Below are 16,886 nucleotides of genomic sequence, written 5' to 3' on the forward strand. Positions count from 1 at the left end.
CACTACGGATACCTTACTTTCCGGGACCGTGGAGAAATGGTCAGCAGTTGCGGGGGTACCAGTGACAAAAATGGCCGCAAGGCACCTCAGGCGCTGGATCAGGTGATGCAGCCGCACTCCACTCCCTTCCCACCAGCCGCTCCACCTCCCGCGCCCTTACGTAGCGGTGGGTGTGGCCTGCCCAGGGGCTCTTTTTCGGAGGCGAGGAAAACCGAGGTTACACATGCGCAGTTAAGGCTCCTCTGGCCCTTCGGTCCTCCTCCCCGCCCACTGCCCCGCCCCGAATTGCCGGGCGGGGCTGGGCCGAGAGTCCAGCAGCCGTGGCTGGGGCTTCAGTGACTTCCTTGTTGTGAGCGTCGGCCCGGCAGTGTCCGGACTCGTAGCCCCGCTGTCCTTACCGGGACCCCTAGCCCAAGTCTAGGTCGCAGCCGCAACCCCAGCCGGTCGAGTCCCCTTTCAGCGCAGGTCCTTTCCCCGCACGCCCCGCGCTCCCTAACATGCCCAACCCCAGCAGCACCTCCTCTCCCTACCCCCTCCCCGAGGAGATTAGGAACCTGTTGGCAGGTAAAAAGCGGGAAGGGGCGGGTAACGCGGCGGGGGCGGGGGCGCGGGGACGGCGAGCCGGTGGGGACAGAAGCGTTCGGAGTCTCTCCCTTCCTTCTCCGCTCTCCCCACGCCTCCTGCCCAGTGGGAGCGGGACTGGGAGTGGGGAAGTGGGGTCTGAGAGTGGGAGTGGGCGTGTGTGTTGAAATTTGGTGCGAGGATGGTGGGGACCTTCTTGTCGGCTACACTAACGCGATCAGGACAATTCTGTATACGTCGTGAAGACGCTGTGTGTGTGTGTGTGTGTGTGTCAGTGTGTGTGTGAGAGAGAGAGAGAGAGAGAGAGAGAGAGAGCAAAGAGAGAGGAGAAGGAGAGAGAGAGAGAGAGAGAGAGAGAGAGAGAGATCAAAGAGACCAAAGGGTTTGTCATTTCTAAAACTCCCATTTTTCTTCAACATTCAGTCCACCCATATTTGAGACCTTCGAAGAGAACCTGACTCTCAAATAGCCACTTGTCTTCAGCCTGAGTAACATGTTAAAACAAAAAAGGAAGGATGTGTTAAAGTCCAACTTCCTGTGTCACACGATTAAAGTACAGTACTTCATCTTTGCACCCTCATCTTCCTCTTTTCAGTTTAAAATTACCATTTATAGGAACTTAGGAATTAAAGGTGCATTCTTCAAGGCTGTTATGAATCCACTGCTAGTTCATTAATATACTTGATATGGAGATGTGTATTTTCACTAAGGGCTGTTAAAAAATTTGTATTTCTGCACAAGGTAGAAAAGACAATACATCTGTTTTAGGGTAGCACAAATCTTACCTATCCTGATGCTCTGGAATTCTTCCCATTATTCACTTTGTCATGTGTACATCAGAATTCTGAATTTTGATTAAAAATTTTTACTTTTCTTTAGTTGTTTCTTTAGTATCCTTCAATATTGGTCATGAATAACTGGATTAAAAGAGTTTCTCTTAGATGCCTGTGTTACAATTTGCTTATTTTAACTCTTAAAGCAGTGTTTAAAATGTGACATTATAAGTAGTAAGTTACTGTTAGAGCATTGTGAGACCAAATCTTATATGCTGTTACACTATTTTGGTGGTTAGCATCTTGAATATGATAGAGAAAATAAAACCAATAGTGTATGAATGCAGACATGTTTATGTGAACATGATTGCAGTGTGGTGAATGCATTTGTGGTGGGACAGTGTTTTACTCTAAGAAATGCTTGTTGTCATTAATGGGTACCACTAAGGGAAATATTGAAAGAACTGTAGGGGCTGAGTTAAGGCAGCTTTTATTCCATTCTATGCGAGTTTCAAGTGAATGCTGATTTTGCTTTACTGCAGTTAACATTTTTGTTGTTACTACGCTGGAATTCCTTGCTTAGAATATTATTTTAGTCACCAGGTCAGAGAACTGTTTATCATAACTCTAAAAATAGATGTCACCATTTTCAGGATATTCTAGGTGTGAATTTTTGAGTTTAGGAAGTAAACTGGGTAACCTCTGGGTACATGCTTTTGAAGCTTGACACCTCCACAGTAGACAGTTTGCTATCTGGATCCATAGTCGTACATTTGCAGATAGTATGATATATGGGTTATGAGACTCTTTATTCTCTGATCCCCATAGATTACAAATATTTCATGTAGCCCTTATTTACGTAATTTAATTGAAAGCTCAGAATTAAATAATATTTAAATTATCTGCCATTGCTAACTTCCTATATACTTTAGCCATCTCTCTCTCTTTAATCAGATAATCAGATAATAATACCTACATAATGTCTGAAATCAGCGTTTTAAAAATCATTTTATTGACACTTTCAGTATTTCACACTTTTAAAGCAAATCACATATTAAAACACATGAAGTATTAAAAACAAATAATAAAACACTAAGATTTTGTTGATTACAAATTTGACTTACACTTTATTTTCAGAGGATATTTTCAAGAGGTATGGCTATGAGGAAATATATATGATATAAATTGTAAAGAAATGAAACAAGTGAACCAGTGTTTTTCAGTTTTCTTTTTAAACTAATCATTCAAAGAAAATGGTTAACATTTTATGGTTGACTTTAATTAAAATCTTTTTTTGAGGTAGGAAAGGTTTCAAGAATAAGTGCTCTGAGCAATTTTTTTCACATTTTTTTATCCAAAAAATTCTGTTGGATTGTGCATGACCATTTGCATTATTCAAGTGTTTGGGTAATAGGACATGGTTAGATTTAAAATTATTAAAACTATAGAGGGAGAGTTGACATTGGTTTGAATTTTAAAGATATTGCTGGCTTACCTAGTTCTTTCTTTGAAAGTAAGAAGGAGATATTGGCAGTGGTGGTTGTAGCTAACAGTTGAGCACTCTTAGAATGCATGACGCTATGCTAGAATTCCAGGGTACAGAAGATAAGGAACTAAACTTTTCAGGCATTAAAATCCCTTCAGAAGAAAAGAATATAAAGTCAAAAGATAATGCCTATTAAAAAAGATGTTTTGGACATTTCCCATTGCGTTCCATGTTCCCTTTATCCAAATCATTATGCCATGTGTGTTAAATGTTTGACGTTTCAGCTGCTTGATAGAGGTAGGTGCTCAAATGTATTCTTGTCAATTTATTATTCTCTTTATTTTTTCCTCTGATTATATCTGTTTTAGGCTTCCTTTTCAATATTTGTTCCCCCCTCCTTCTGATTCCTTCCCCTTAAAAAAAATTCTTTAGAAATGCAAAAATCCATAGAGGTTATCATTCTTACCTCACATTTAATGATGCTCTTGAAAAAGTGGCTATATAGTTTGACCATTAGTTATTTTTATTTCTGTGGAATCAGTATATTAAATATTGATAGCCTATACTTTTTATAAAAGTGTTGAATTATTTTCTTGTCCCGTGAATAGAAAAAGGTTTACAGATTTTTGTTGTTAAAAGTAAATTGGGAACTGCCGTATGCACTCCAGGCAACCTTCAATTTTTTTTCACCACAATGGAAGAACAGGTTTAGCTGGGATAATTAGAATCAAAGGATTATCCCAAATCTTGTCCATTTAATCTTCTCCCACATCCAAATATTTTGACTAGGATGAACAGCAAGAATAATCTTGATTTATGTGAGTTTTTCCTCCAGGCAGGCAAGAAAGTGAGAGGAATTAGAACCACTGCTCGCCACCCCCCACCCCCAATCCCTTTGATTTGTTTAATCGCCCTTTGAATACTGGACTCTTGGTGGTTTGCAGTTAGATATTCTCATTCATTTGTTTTAGGACAACAATATTTAAAAAGGAAAGCTGTAAGAAAATGTTAGTTTCTTTTTATTGAGTTAGAAAATGAAACCAATGTTGAAGAAAATGATGGTTGTTTGTATACTCTGAAAAATCAAACCCAAACCAAACAAACAATAAACACAGTGGTGTGTGCAAAGTGCCCCTGAGATTTTGTTCACTTGGCAGTCTTGATTAGAAATATTGCATTTTCCTCTATTGAGGATTTCCAGGACATTTTAAAAAACCTTCACACATAATTGACAATCCCTTTAGGGACACTAGGTAAAGAACGGAATTCAGTTGAGATAGAGGTCGAATTTTTTTCAATGCTGAGAATAGTGTGGTTTGATTTCGACCCTTCCAAAGTTCCATTTGTAGTTTGGTCAACATTTCGGTTTTATTTTTCTTAGGAGAATCATTTATGGTGTATCTAGTGTCCCATAACTTCCTTCTGGGGCGTTGGCTGAGTATGTAAAGGGAAGAGTGCCACCTACTGAGTCAGCAATAGTCACTTACTTCTTTAGCACCTGGATTTTCCTATAGAGCAAGAACAAGCCTGCCCCATTTTGGCAGTAATAACTAATGAGTTTAAAGTTGATATGGAACCTTTGATCTTGCAGTGAAATCAGTCCATGACACCTCTAAGATTTTTCTCTTCTAGCAATAGGAATATATGTTGGTAAATCAAGGGACTAGAAAGTTATAGTTTCTTGTATGGGTCAAATAACATAGATGACTTAAGATGTGATGTTAGGAAAATGATTTGCCTATGTTAAGCATACAATATTCTGTTTTTTCTTGGGAGAGGATCTTTGGCTGTCTTGTTTTTTTTTCATGACATTCCTTTTAAAGTATTTTCATCTCAGATTACTAAATAAAGCTCTTGATAATATGCTAGTATGCACAATTTTATAGTTACCCAATCCAAATTATCACTGGTTTCCTTTTAAAAAAGAAATCTGAATATTCTAAAAGAGAGAAGTATATAAAAATTTCCTAATGAGCTTAGCTGTACTTTATCAGCATTAAAGTATTACTAGAAAGAAGACAGAAACATCAGAGTGGGAAAAGCCTCTGGTGATTTGAAACACAGTTCAGTTGTCTCTCATAAATTTAAGATTAAGTGTCATATATGGGTGATAAAAGTGGCATAGGCTAGTTTTTATATACTCATTATTCACTTAGTTTGTCTTTTTCAATTAAAGCCAAGTCTATCTTTTTCGTTCCGCTGAGTTTACATTTCTTTTTCAATCACATAGTGAACACGTTACAATACATGATACCTAACAGTGAATATAGTGTAAATCTCAGACTAATGTTTTATTCACTGTGGCTTCTTTGAAAATGTGTGGTAAAGAGATTTTGATGATTATAAGGTGCTATTCATCAAGTTATCTTTTAGAGGTGAAAAATATTCATCTCTATCCTTCAACAGTCCAGCTTTCCACCAAAATAAGTCATTTAGCCTCCAAAGCCTATTTTGAAAATGTAATCAGATGATTGGATTGTAAGACTCAGGTACGTTTTTCCTATCATACTTTGAGAACTCCTTGTGCTTGTTCCTGTCTCTTCTTCCATGTTTGAAAAGTCCACAGTTCAACCATAACCTGTAAAGGTGCTGGGAAAACAAGAGAAATACATTTATTAGAGCTATCAATAACTTTTTGATTAGCTATTTTCCAAATTTGGGTATTTAGCTTAATTGGTCTACATGTGCCCAGTTTAACTGATTTTTATGTTTTCACCAGTAGGTGTTTGGTCAGACCATGCCCTCCTTTAACAGAGAAGAAAAGCTTCTCTTTTTGTTCTGATGCCAACTTAAATTCTAGGCTGAGATTCTTGTTAAGTTTAGTGATAGCACCTCAGTGAATACAAAGTACAACTTGGTCCAATTCATAAAGTAGAGAAAGATGTGGAATTAAGTCGTAAAGCCATTTGGGGTATGGTTTGACTGGTTTTACACTTATTCATTGATCTGGGGCTGAGCATGTGGTAGTGGATTCACTCTAATTCTTGCCCCCTCTGCTATACAATTCAGGCCAATACAGAGGCTGTGTATGTGTGTGTGTGTGTGTGTGTGTGTGTGTGTGTGTGTGTGTGTGCGTGCGCGCGCGTGCGCCTGTGCCTGCACACTTGCATGCCTGCCCGGGGAGGTGAGGTATCGGTTGGTTGGAGGACTAGGCAGAAGAGACCAGGTGTTACCTCTGTGACTGTTTACAACCTCCAGCCTGGAAGTCATATTCCACGGTAGAGGATGGTGAGGGCAAGTGGTCAAACCCCGGCTTTCTTAAAGAGTTGGAACCTGTGCTATGTACTCAGATTGGAGAAGCCGACAGTTTATAGTTTGCAAGAATTTTAAAACTGTCGTAACCTTGTGTGGTTTCACCTTGAAACTGTAATTAGTATGGAAATTGGTAGAAAGCTGTTAGCTTATGTGTGTTAGATACCTGTCCTAGCCTCTCGGGCTCTAGGGGGAGATGAGTGGCAGTTTTTCTAGGGGGTCCATATGTACAGGAAAAGAAAAAAAAGGAAAATTTGAGTACCACTAGGTGATTTGGTGTGTGCTAAGTATTTGCCTCTTAGGGGTTGCGATGGCTATTGAGAAGTTTCTAACTTAAAACTGCTTGAGGATTGCTGAGCCAAGACATGATGTCATCTTTTAATTTTGTTTTCAGACCTTAACGTTTATCTACAGAGCGGTTGTAAATCAGATCTTTCCAGCGGCCTTCTCCCCCAGATCTTTACAGTTGTACCAGGAGATCAGGTTTGCTCTGACAATGCTAAGGTGTAACAGGAGCAAAAATCACCACCACATTTGTATTCGCTGAGTAACTTTTTCCTTGGTGATGACTTGGGGGGCAGAGGCGGATGGAGATGGGGCCAATTCTGGGGTTAAATGCGGCCGGCGCTGACCTGCGGTCTACGTGACGAAGCGCGGAGCGGCGGTAGGGATTAGACCTAGGGCTTAGAGGGCGCCGGAACTGCGCTTTCTCCACGTGGCCGGGTGGGTCCTTAAGCTTCTCCTCTCCCGTGGAGGACGCGGGTGAGCCGAGATCCCTCCTGTGAGAAAGAGGAATTCTGTCTTACTCGCCAGGCCAAGAGGCCAGCGAGGAGGCAGGCTGACTTTTTCTTGTAATCGAATTACGGCTGTTCCCCGAATTACAGGCAGTCTGGAGTCAGTGAAATCTACATATTAACAGAGGGACATGACCCCTAAAGGAAGGTAGAAGAGGGCTAAAGCGCTCGCTAGTTTACCGTTTGCAGGGCTATTCAGAGCACAATAAAAAGCTTCAGATCTCTTTTCCAACCAGCCAGGGGAGTGCTTGAGTCGCCCAGGACTTTTATTGCTCGCTTTTGAAATATTACCCTGGCTCTGAGCTACAAAGCCGCAGATCCAGTCCCATTTGTCTGGCGAGGGCGCTGCCCCAAACCAGTGCTCCCTGCTCACAGCTCCAATGACGGGAACCCTGGGGTTTAACACTCCCAGTGTCTCGGACGGCGGAGCCCGAGCATCTCCCGGTGAAGGCCGAGTAACTTTCCAGCACCCGCTACGTCTTTGCGCCGGGGGAACTGGGTCGGGGCTCTGCGCAGGGGCTCTGCGAAGGCCGCGGGCACGTCCAGAGGGTCTCCTGTGCCTAGGAGAGACTGGTTTCGTTCGATTTCAAAATAAATGGGCACAGTATGGATTTTAAGAAAAAACCCGGATTTCAAAAACTTGAAAACCAATTGAGTCTGTGGGCACCAACAAACGAAGACTATTGCAGGAATCGCTTCCACTATGAAGTTCTTATTTGTTAAAAACAAAAACAAAAAAAACCAGAAAGCAGGTTGTACGCTTTCCACATCTCGTTTGTGAAGTAATTTTTAAAAATCAGTGTTTATTAAATCTTTTCAGTTGCCTTAAACCCCTTTTGTGGCAGAAGTTTAGGAATAAATACATTGACTGCTCTAAAAATATAGAATTTTTCCCTTGCGCAATCTCTGAACCTCCTCCCACTCAGAAAACAAACAACACAGATTCTTCCTGCAGTCTCACTCCTTCAACAAGTATTTCCTCACAAAATAGCATAGCTCAATAATTTAAAAATGTTTTTGGCACTGTTAGGAAACTCTATGTAGAACATTACAGCTTTTTGTTTTCTGAGTTTTTATACAACTGAAAAGACCTTTTAAAGAAATAACTCGGGCTGTAATTCGTTCTGTTATTGCTTCCGGAGATAGAAAAGAGATCCTGTTTGCTTAAACTTGTATTGTATAATGAAAATGTAAAATAGGCAATTAAATACTCGTGTGGATGAGGGAATTAAAGACAAACACTGAGTGAAAGTAACATTAAGCAAACTACCAATCGTTATGCCAGTGATTCTCCCAAGTATTGAGCTGGCTGGAAGAAAGAATCAGCAGTAGAGGTGCTACTCCTTCTCTTACTCCAGTTTCTTAGTAGATTTATTGGAGCCATCTCAGAGAAGCCAATGATCTTTTCCATTTCAGCTAATATCTGAATGTCCAGAGGTTGCCTTGCTCCTCTGGGTACATACAAAAGAGAAGAGTGCTTTTTTATGTCTCATTATTTTGAACTCACTTTAGAAGTGTGGGTCCAATTTGCACTGGTACTGGATTACGTCTCTGTGTCCCCCTCTTCAAAATAGGGACAGCTCAAGGAAAGAGAAGCTGTGACATTTTGCTTTTGTTTCATTTTGATAGTTACTTTTAACATTAGTCAGTGATGGACTTCAAACCAGAAAGCTACTTAGAATTATTCCAAGACTAAATTTTAATGATTTCACTTATATTGATTTAGTGAAGAATCACTTTTACACAATTTATTATGAATGAATAGAATAACAGTTTAATCAGCTTCACTCCTGGGGTCAACATACTTTTGTAATCAAGAATTTAAAATCAGTTATAACATTCTATTTCAAATACTAGGTTTTAAGTTGCTAATTGTAAGTACAGTTGAAAGACTATTTGCTATACTGCTTTGAATTAAGTATAATATTATTGTATGTTTTGATACCATCTTTTTATCAGTGTGAAATAGGAGACAAATTAGTTAAATAAAAAGAAAGTAAAACATATACACATCTGTTCAATATGAAATATGGGTGGTTTATAGTCATACCTACTGAAAATTTTTTAATGGTATCTTCTACATTAGATACCTCAAAGTGACATTTGAAATTCTGAATATAAAGTTAATTTAAACTTTTACAGTATTTCATGAACAATAAGAGTGGGGCTATTTTAAAATCAAACCAATAAGGATTTGGTGGAATTGTATACCAGAGAGAATTAGAAAGCAGAATAATTTAGAAGTTTACTGAATTAAAAAAAAAAAAAGAGGCTTTGTGAAAATGTTATATGAGGCCATAGAAGTCTTATCTCTTGGTTACTATATTTTAAAATAGTGGCTAAATCTATTTTGCCACTTTTTCCTTTATTTAAAGAAATATTTCCAGGTAGTAATGCCAAGGCAGGAAGCAAGAGCACACAAAACCACACAACTGATTATCTTTTTTATTTGAGAATAGCTGGCCAAAGTAGGTGGGGCAGGTAGGAAAGAGGAGGGTTTGATTTGGGAATCTTGGCTAGCAAAAGGGACTTGTTTTTCCTCTAAAGCATTAAGCGCTGCATATACCTGAAAATTGATTACACTGGGAAAAGGATGCCTTTGCCAGAGACATTAGCTTATATTGGTATAATATTGTGAATGACCTGTTCATACAGGAACTTACAAAATACTAAAAAATGATAGTAACATGCATGAAAGCTCTGCACTTGCTTTTATACAGAGACTTTGTTTATGGGGCACCATAGTTTATTAAAACTTGCGTGCTTCTTCCTGGTTTAATGATGCTAAACATTCAAATAGCATTCGCTGTGTTAAGCATAAGTAGAGCATACACATTTTATTAGCTAAGAGGTGAACAGATTTGTCCAATTTAGTATTTGAAACATACTTCAACTGTTATGCTTTGGATTGATAAAAAAACTGTAACAAATTGTACAGATACTAACACTTATGGGTAGAAACAATCATTGTCCTATTTGTCTTCACAAAAAAATGATTCTTTCCTATAATTTGTATCCTTTTTCTTATATTTCATGGTTTAGATGTTGAAACATTTGTAGCAGACGTACTGAGAGGGGAAAATTTATCCAAGAAAGCAAAGGAAAAGAGAGACTCCCTTATTAAGAAGATAAAAGATGTAAAGTCTACGTAAGTCACTTACTTGCCTTTTATTACTTATTTCTTACTTATAAGAAACGCTGTAATTAATATTTTAATGAAGGACTGATTATTGTGGGATTAAATTTTTTATGTTCTAATTTAATTGGTTTGAAGTAGTTTTAAAGGACAAACTATATTTCTACTATAATAGTTTTTAAAAACAGGCAGGCTTATCATAATACCGTTTTTTGTGAAGCCTATTGATTATGTATTTTTCTAAGCATTCTAGCAAAATCCAACTGTTTATTTTGATTATTTGAGGATATATTTGGTCTAACTGATAAGACATAGGTAGGTTGAGAATTTTAACATAAATACGGAAGATACCTCCAGACACTCAAATGAATAAATGTAATTTAAGTTGTATGTATTAAAGATATATTCTGGTTTTACTACTGTAACTTAAGTCTTTAAAAATACCTTTATTATAAATCCATAAGCCTTTTGGAATTATCATTTCAGGATAGGAAGTAGTTTTTTCTCTAAATCTATATTTACAATATAGATTTTAAAATAGACCTGAATTATTGCCATTGATTAGATCTTGTTTTGATTTGTCAACCTTTATTTTAAAATATAATGTTCTTGCTTTATTTTGCAGCTACCTTCAGGAATTTCAAGGCAAAGGTAAATTTTCAAGTTTTGTCAAACTTGACATTTTTTTTTTCCTTGCAGAGATTTTCAATAGGAAAATCTAACACATACTGAAATTTGATAGTTGGAGTCAAAATTTAAATTTCTGGTTGTATACTTAGACTTCAAAGATGAGAGTGCTAGCTCCCCCTGCTGAGAATAAAATTAAAAAACATATCTAGAATCTACTCTGCACAATCTTCTTTTGCACAATCTTTCATGCAGAAATCTGTGTTTAACATTCTTAGGTTTTATGGTTCTTAGAGTTCATTGTGGCAGAAGTTTGTTAAGAAAGGTATATACGCGCAGTTACACACGGAAGAATTTTGTGAGGCAGAGGCGAGATACTAACCTAACACCATTTAACCCTGTAGAGATTACTTTATAGTGGTCATGGGAGCAGGAGGGCCTGTGGCTGGGTGCTCATAGGTAATGTTTCGAAAAGGTAATTGGTTTAAAAACAGTATCAACTTTTGTTTGAGAGCATGAGTAAAATCTTTTCCAAATGCTGGTTTTTATTATTCTTGTGATTCTTTTGATATGAATAAATATATGCCACAGGCATTTTCAAAGAAGGGGATTCAGTTTCATTTTTGGAAATATGTGAGAATGCTGGTAAGCTGATTGTCTTCCTTTAGATTTGAGAGACAGCTGCTTAGCGTACTGAAAACCAAATCCAGAAAGGCGTAGGAAGTTTCTACTATTTCATGTCTTCAGTTCTGCAAGGGAAACTTGGTATGGCCCTTACTTCCATGATGCTAATTCATAGGTCATGACCTGAAGCCTGTGGATGCTGGTATGAGGGTCACAACATGAGGTCAGTTAACTATGTGAAGCTAGGCTCTGCGTTTGGGGGAAGCAGTGTGGCATCTTCTAACTGGGGTTAGCAGATACCACAGAGTAACTCATATCTCTGCCAACTGATAAGTGAGAGAGTAATGACGGTTTCAATAAACCAGCTACTTAACCAGACAAACCTAAAATCAGTTAAAAGGAAACCACAGTTTCTTTTCACATTAAGTCATCACAATTGTTGTGATTAGAGGAAACAAGAAGAGATTTTTTTCCGTATTAAATTTTTTAACACTGTTAAATAGAGGGAAGAGCAGGAAACTCCTCCTCTCCACAAGTACCTACTTCTTTGTTCTCTATAATGAATCCTAAACTGTGGGTTTAATCATGTTGTATTTTGCTTAGTTGAGTATAGAAATAATGAATTTATGCATTTGAATTATGATAACTTTTATACAGTGCACTGTTTATAGGGGAAATATTGCGTATCAGATTCTGCCTTTTTTCTTAAAAGGCACATTTTGTTCTAGTGGTTACTTATTGGACTCTCACTGTGACTTAATTATTTGTACGTTAAACATTTTTAAGCTAAGAAAATGTGATAGTATAAAGTCATATATGTAGAATTGCATATGATTCAATAATAGGGTAGGAACTTTCCCTTTGGTATTCTGGTTTAGGACTTGTTCAGGTGTGTGGATATTAAAATTACATTACTGAGATACATTCTTTGTCTCTAAGGAGAATGGAAGTTTATATAGTATTTGATAGAAATTGAAAAATGAGCCTAGAATAAGATTGCAAATAACACAGAATTCAGAGATTCCCCATAATCATTTTCCTCTGAATAAGTCATTTGTATTTCAATACTGCTGTATTGAGTTAACTAATCACCAAGAGTGCCTGCTCAAAAGTAAACCTGTGGATAAATTAGATGCATACCTTGGAGAAATATGAGAAGCTGAGTAATTTTATGCCATTCTACCCTCAAAGTATAATTCGACTGTTCTAAAAAGACTATTTCTGTAGTTTGTTAGAAATAGTAAAGGGAAGTTAGTACAGGCTTAATAGTTGAATAAGCAGTTGCTCAAAAGACATATTTTTTAAAAACAGGAATTTATTAATAACCAGATCTCTACATTGAATAAATTGAATTCATCTAAGTATATTTTGATAATGCTGCTTTTCTTTTTTTTCTTACATTTTCTTCTTGGGGCTTTTGGATTGTCTTCATCCAAGGAGACCTGGGCAGAAATCCTTTTGGCTGTTTCCCCTCTTTCTCTTTCTCTCTCTCAGGTCAATATAGGGTCACAATGAGGTGACCAGAGGCTATTTTCCTGCTTTTTACCTTTATACTCCTATTTGTTTCACATAATTTTTTTTTTTACATGATGGTTAAGTACCATTTTAATATCATTGTTGGGAGAAAAAAGGACCTGGAAGAGAGTTCTTAAATAAAATGAATTAATTCACATTTATTTGTTTCAAATAAGTGAGTTATTAGTTACTCGAATGTTCACAGATGTCTGTTATCCTTCCTTCCTTTCCTCTCACATCTCTTCTTATAGTCTTTAGATATTGTACATGACAGAATAACTATCTAACCCTAGTTTTTTATTCTTAGTTACAATGTAGCCTAGTAATATAAAGTATACTCCTAAATACAGGCTTCATACACTAGAATTATGCTCATTTTAGAATTATTTTACAATTATGATTATTTCAGAATTTGTTCTCTGTCACATCATAAGGTCATAGCGCTCTTAAATGTGACTTGAAATAATTATTTTGGGGATGAAAATATATTACTACTTGAGTAAAGGTGTTACTGACTGAGTATAAAATAGAATTTTCTAATATATATTAGGTACATGATAAACAAGTTTTACTTGTAGTTGTATCTTGCCCTTATATTAGGCTTGTTTTACTCCAGTGATGATTTTGGTATTATTATTTTCTTTATAGAATAAGATAATGTGAAGATACCTATGCATGACACATAGTCAGTGTTCAATAAGTGTTATATTAATGTGTATTCTCAGATTCAAGTTCATTTATCAAGAGGATTTAGTAAATCTTGATTTATAATTCAGTTTTCAAATAAATTTTGAGGAAACCATAAATTACTAAAGGCAGGGTATGCATATTAACATGAGACAAATATTTCAAGAGAATATTTTTCAAATATGGGTGTCTACAGCTTTAAAAAATGTGAATGTATTGTTTTCAATTCTCTTTAGATGTCATAACTAAAAAGCTCTCATTTTCTCCTTTAAAATATTTTCCCTCTAAATTAAAACATTTATTTAGCAGATTTTATCCTAAAACTCCATTGATATTGTTAAATATGAATAGGTTTACTTAGAAAGCAATTTCCTTTGACCTCATTGGTATTATTAAGTTTATTTATGGACTAAACTAGTTTTTTGAGTAACAGGGCTGTTAGATAAGAAGGGACCCATTTTAGTTTGTTCTGATGGAATCCTTGAGAACAGCAGAAAAGTCAGAAGTTGGGATGACGTTTAACTTCGTTTCCTTTACTCTTCCTAACATAGTATATGTTCTGTTGAAAGTTAGCTCCCCAGTGAAATCTGAGCAAATAACTTGCAGCTTCCCTTACCCCCACCCCCCATCTCTGGCCTTATACAAATGTGTTAAGCATGTTTGAGATTACGGGGCCTATAGTAATAGAAGTCTGTTTCAAAGGTAGTACTTGAGGAATGGTGTCCTTCCTTTAAAATTCTGCCTCACGTTTGCATGCCGTAAATTAGCCCTTCTATGGTAGAAGAGTTATGAAGAGAATCTTATTTGTGGTGACTCAAATCTTTCAAATTTTTAAGAATTAAACTACAGGTTCCCTTGAGAAATGACAAGTTAAATGTTTATGTCCATTCATAGCTGTATATTATCACTTGAGAAATTATTTTGGACAAGTGAACTGAGTAGAAAATTAGAAATTAATATTTTTGACTCAAGTAACTTTCCCCACCAAGTTTACATTTCATTCTCTGTAAAAGGGAATGGTTATCGTCTGAATTTTAGGTATGTTATTTAGTTTACTGTTTACCTGATTGAGTTCAAAATAGAAATGTATTTGCCAAAACAAGCAGTAGATTGGTTAAATCACCTTCAATGGTGGGATCATGAACTGTTGAATTGCTGATGGGCTTTATCTCCAGGCATTTAGGAAATGTTAATTGACCATGAGCCATATAAAAAAGAAGGGATAATAGTAATTTGAACCCAACTGTTAAAAATTTAAAAATATTTTTCTAAGAAATATGCTGCTGTGATACGCCTAAGCCTTGATTTTGATGTGTTATTTAACTTGCCAATGAAATTACAGGACAAGAAGTCTTGGATCATTGTCTTTTAGACTGTTAACTTTGTATCATTAATTAAACTTTTGAAAGTTGTGAGATAAATCAAATGCTTTTCTAGGGAAACAAGAAACAGTATTAATGAGCAACAACCCTATAATTATCCTTCTGAGTACATAACAGGGACACATTCATGTCTTTTCTTTGCACAATAACTTTTACAAAGAAGTATTTTTAAACTGATCATTAATTTTATGACCATAGAAATGAGATGCAAAATTTATGCTGTTGTCATTGGCACAGGCTCAAGGCACCACTGACATTATGTGTGATGGTAATAGAATGGCTGCCAACTAATGATTCTGTAGACATTTCATTTGAGCATGCTTTTCTTTTAGATGTCTGATTAGGATGTAATGCTTTCAATTATGTCTGTAAATTGTATTGGATACGTTTACCTGATGCCCATTGTTGCTTTGGAGTTCAGTTTTCTATTACATAAACACAAGTTGAACATTTTCCTTTTAATTTATCGAAGTCTTTGCAGGTATAAGTTGCAAGTACTCAGCCCCTGGGGAGAAAAAATGCTTTGCACTGCTCAACAGCGACCCCTGTGTTCAATTAAAGCTCCTTATAATATAGCAGCTCTTTGTTGAGTTGAAAAATATAGTTAGGGAGGGGGGAAAAGGGGTGGATCATCACTGGAACAACAGTAAAATGAAGAAGACTGTTTTGAAAAATGATGTGTTTTTTCAACTTAATGCAAGTTAAAAAGGGAATAACCCTATACAGATGCCACAGGGATGCTTATTCTTTACTTTCTGAGTTAAATTCAAGGAAAGCTTTAAAAAAGGGGGGGCGGGGAGGGGAGAAATGAGGCCAGTAGCAGTACTTAATTTATTTTGTCTTAGATAAATATAAATATCACAGTATTTTTTTTAAAAAAAACCCAACATTTGAAATGAACTGCAGTTCTTAGAATGGGTAAATTGAAGACAATTTCACTTTATAATCCAAAAAGTGTTCTTTTTTTTTGAACAAAACCAAAAACCACAGAGGTCTTTAACATGTCAGTGACTAATTTGCATAGAACGGTCTTAACTTATATTAAATATTATTGAATTTATAGCTTTAATAATGATGTTTTTGCTGTGTGTGTGTATGTGTACATACATGGATATATACACAAAAATATATAATGGATATTATCAAAGGATAATAAACTAATTCTGATTTTCAAAACTTAAAGAAATTTTTTTGTTTATTTCCACACAGAGTTTAATAGATTTAAGCATGAGCATCTGAATTTTTTCAAAATCCTTTCCATAGAATCATTAGCTTTATTGTTGTATTTCTGTAGTCTTAATAGTGTAATATGCTAAGTGCTAAGTTATGGTGATGTAGTCGAAGTGTGCTAATACTTTTTTTTCATAGCAAGATTTATAGTTCATGATTTGAAATATCCTTAGAAAATTCATAACATAAAAATTCTTACTTTATTAAGAATATAAGGATATTCTAGCAATTTTGAGCAGTTGAGAATTTTGTGATCTTTACTACTGTGTATTCCATGAGCTGTCATTTTATGTTCAAACATATTTTTACTAGCACTTTTTATGAAGTTCTCTCTTACCTCATATTTTAAATCAGACCACTCTTCTTTCCATAAGAGAAATATTATAGGGGATCACTGAATGTTCTGAGAAGTACTTTGAACATCTTGAAAGAAAGAGAAATTAAGATCCGAAGAATGAGTAGTATTTGTACATGTTTCTTGGAATTTTAATTGGGGAAGAAACATCACCATGTATGGTACACATAATGGTATAATCACTAAGGACAATAAGATAGTCATCTCTATATTCTGCTCTTATTGTCTTGATGGGAGATATCTTTACTTTCAGGGTAGGGTAGGGATGATGAATGCTGATAAAATATCAAAATTTAAAAAAGTAGATATGAATATTGGTTTTTATTATTTTGAAAGTGTTGTCTTGAAAGAGGCTCTTTCCTCTACCAAAAATATGGTGAAAGTAGGGTGCAACCCATCAGATGCATGTCAGAGGATACAAATATCCTTTTGGAGAGCCAGGT

The 16,886-nt window shown here is 36.2% G+C and overlaps 1 protein-coding gene across 1 annotated transcript in view; it reads left to right on the forward strand.

Annotated features, from left to right (window-relative positions):
- The first annotated feature begins 339 nt into the window (after positions 1–339).
- The window catches only part of SKAP2 (src kinase associated phosphoprotein 2), a 155,372-nt gene continuing 138,825 nt past the window's right edge, over positions 340–16,886 (forward strand). The window contains exons 1-3 of the mRNA XM_027102344.1: positions 340–564; positions 9,930–10,035; positions 10,649–10,674. Of these exons, the coding sequence (XP_026958145.1) occupies positions 498–564; positions 9,930–10,035; positions 10,649–10,674 (199 nt within the window). The 5' untranslated portion in view covers positions 340–497. The remainder of the gene's footprint in view (positions 565–9,929; positions 10,036–10,648; positions 10,675–16,886) is intronic.

The sequence above is a fragment of the Aethalodelphis obliquidens genome, unplaced genomic scaffold (genome assembly GCF_003676395.1).
Source record: "Aethalodelphis obliquidens isolate GAN/ISIS:26980383/991018 unplaced genomic scaffold, ASM367639v1 scaffold5, whole genome shotgun sequence".
Lineage (NCBI taxonomy): Eukaryota > Metazoa > Chordata > Mammalia > Artiodactyla > Delphinidae > Aethalodelphis > Aethalodelphis obliquidens.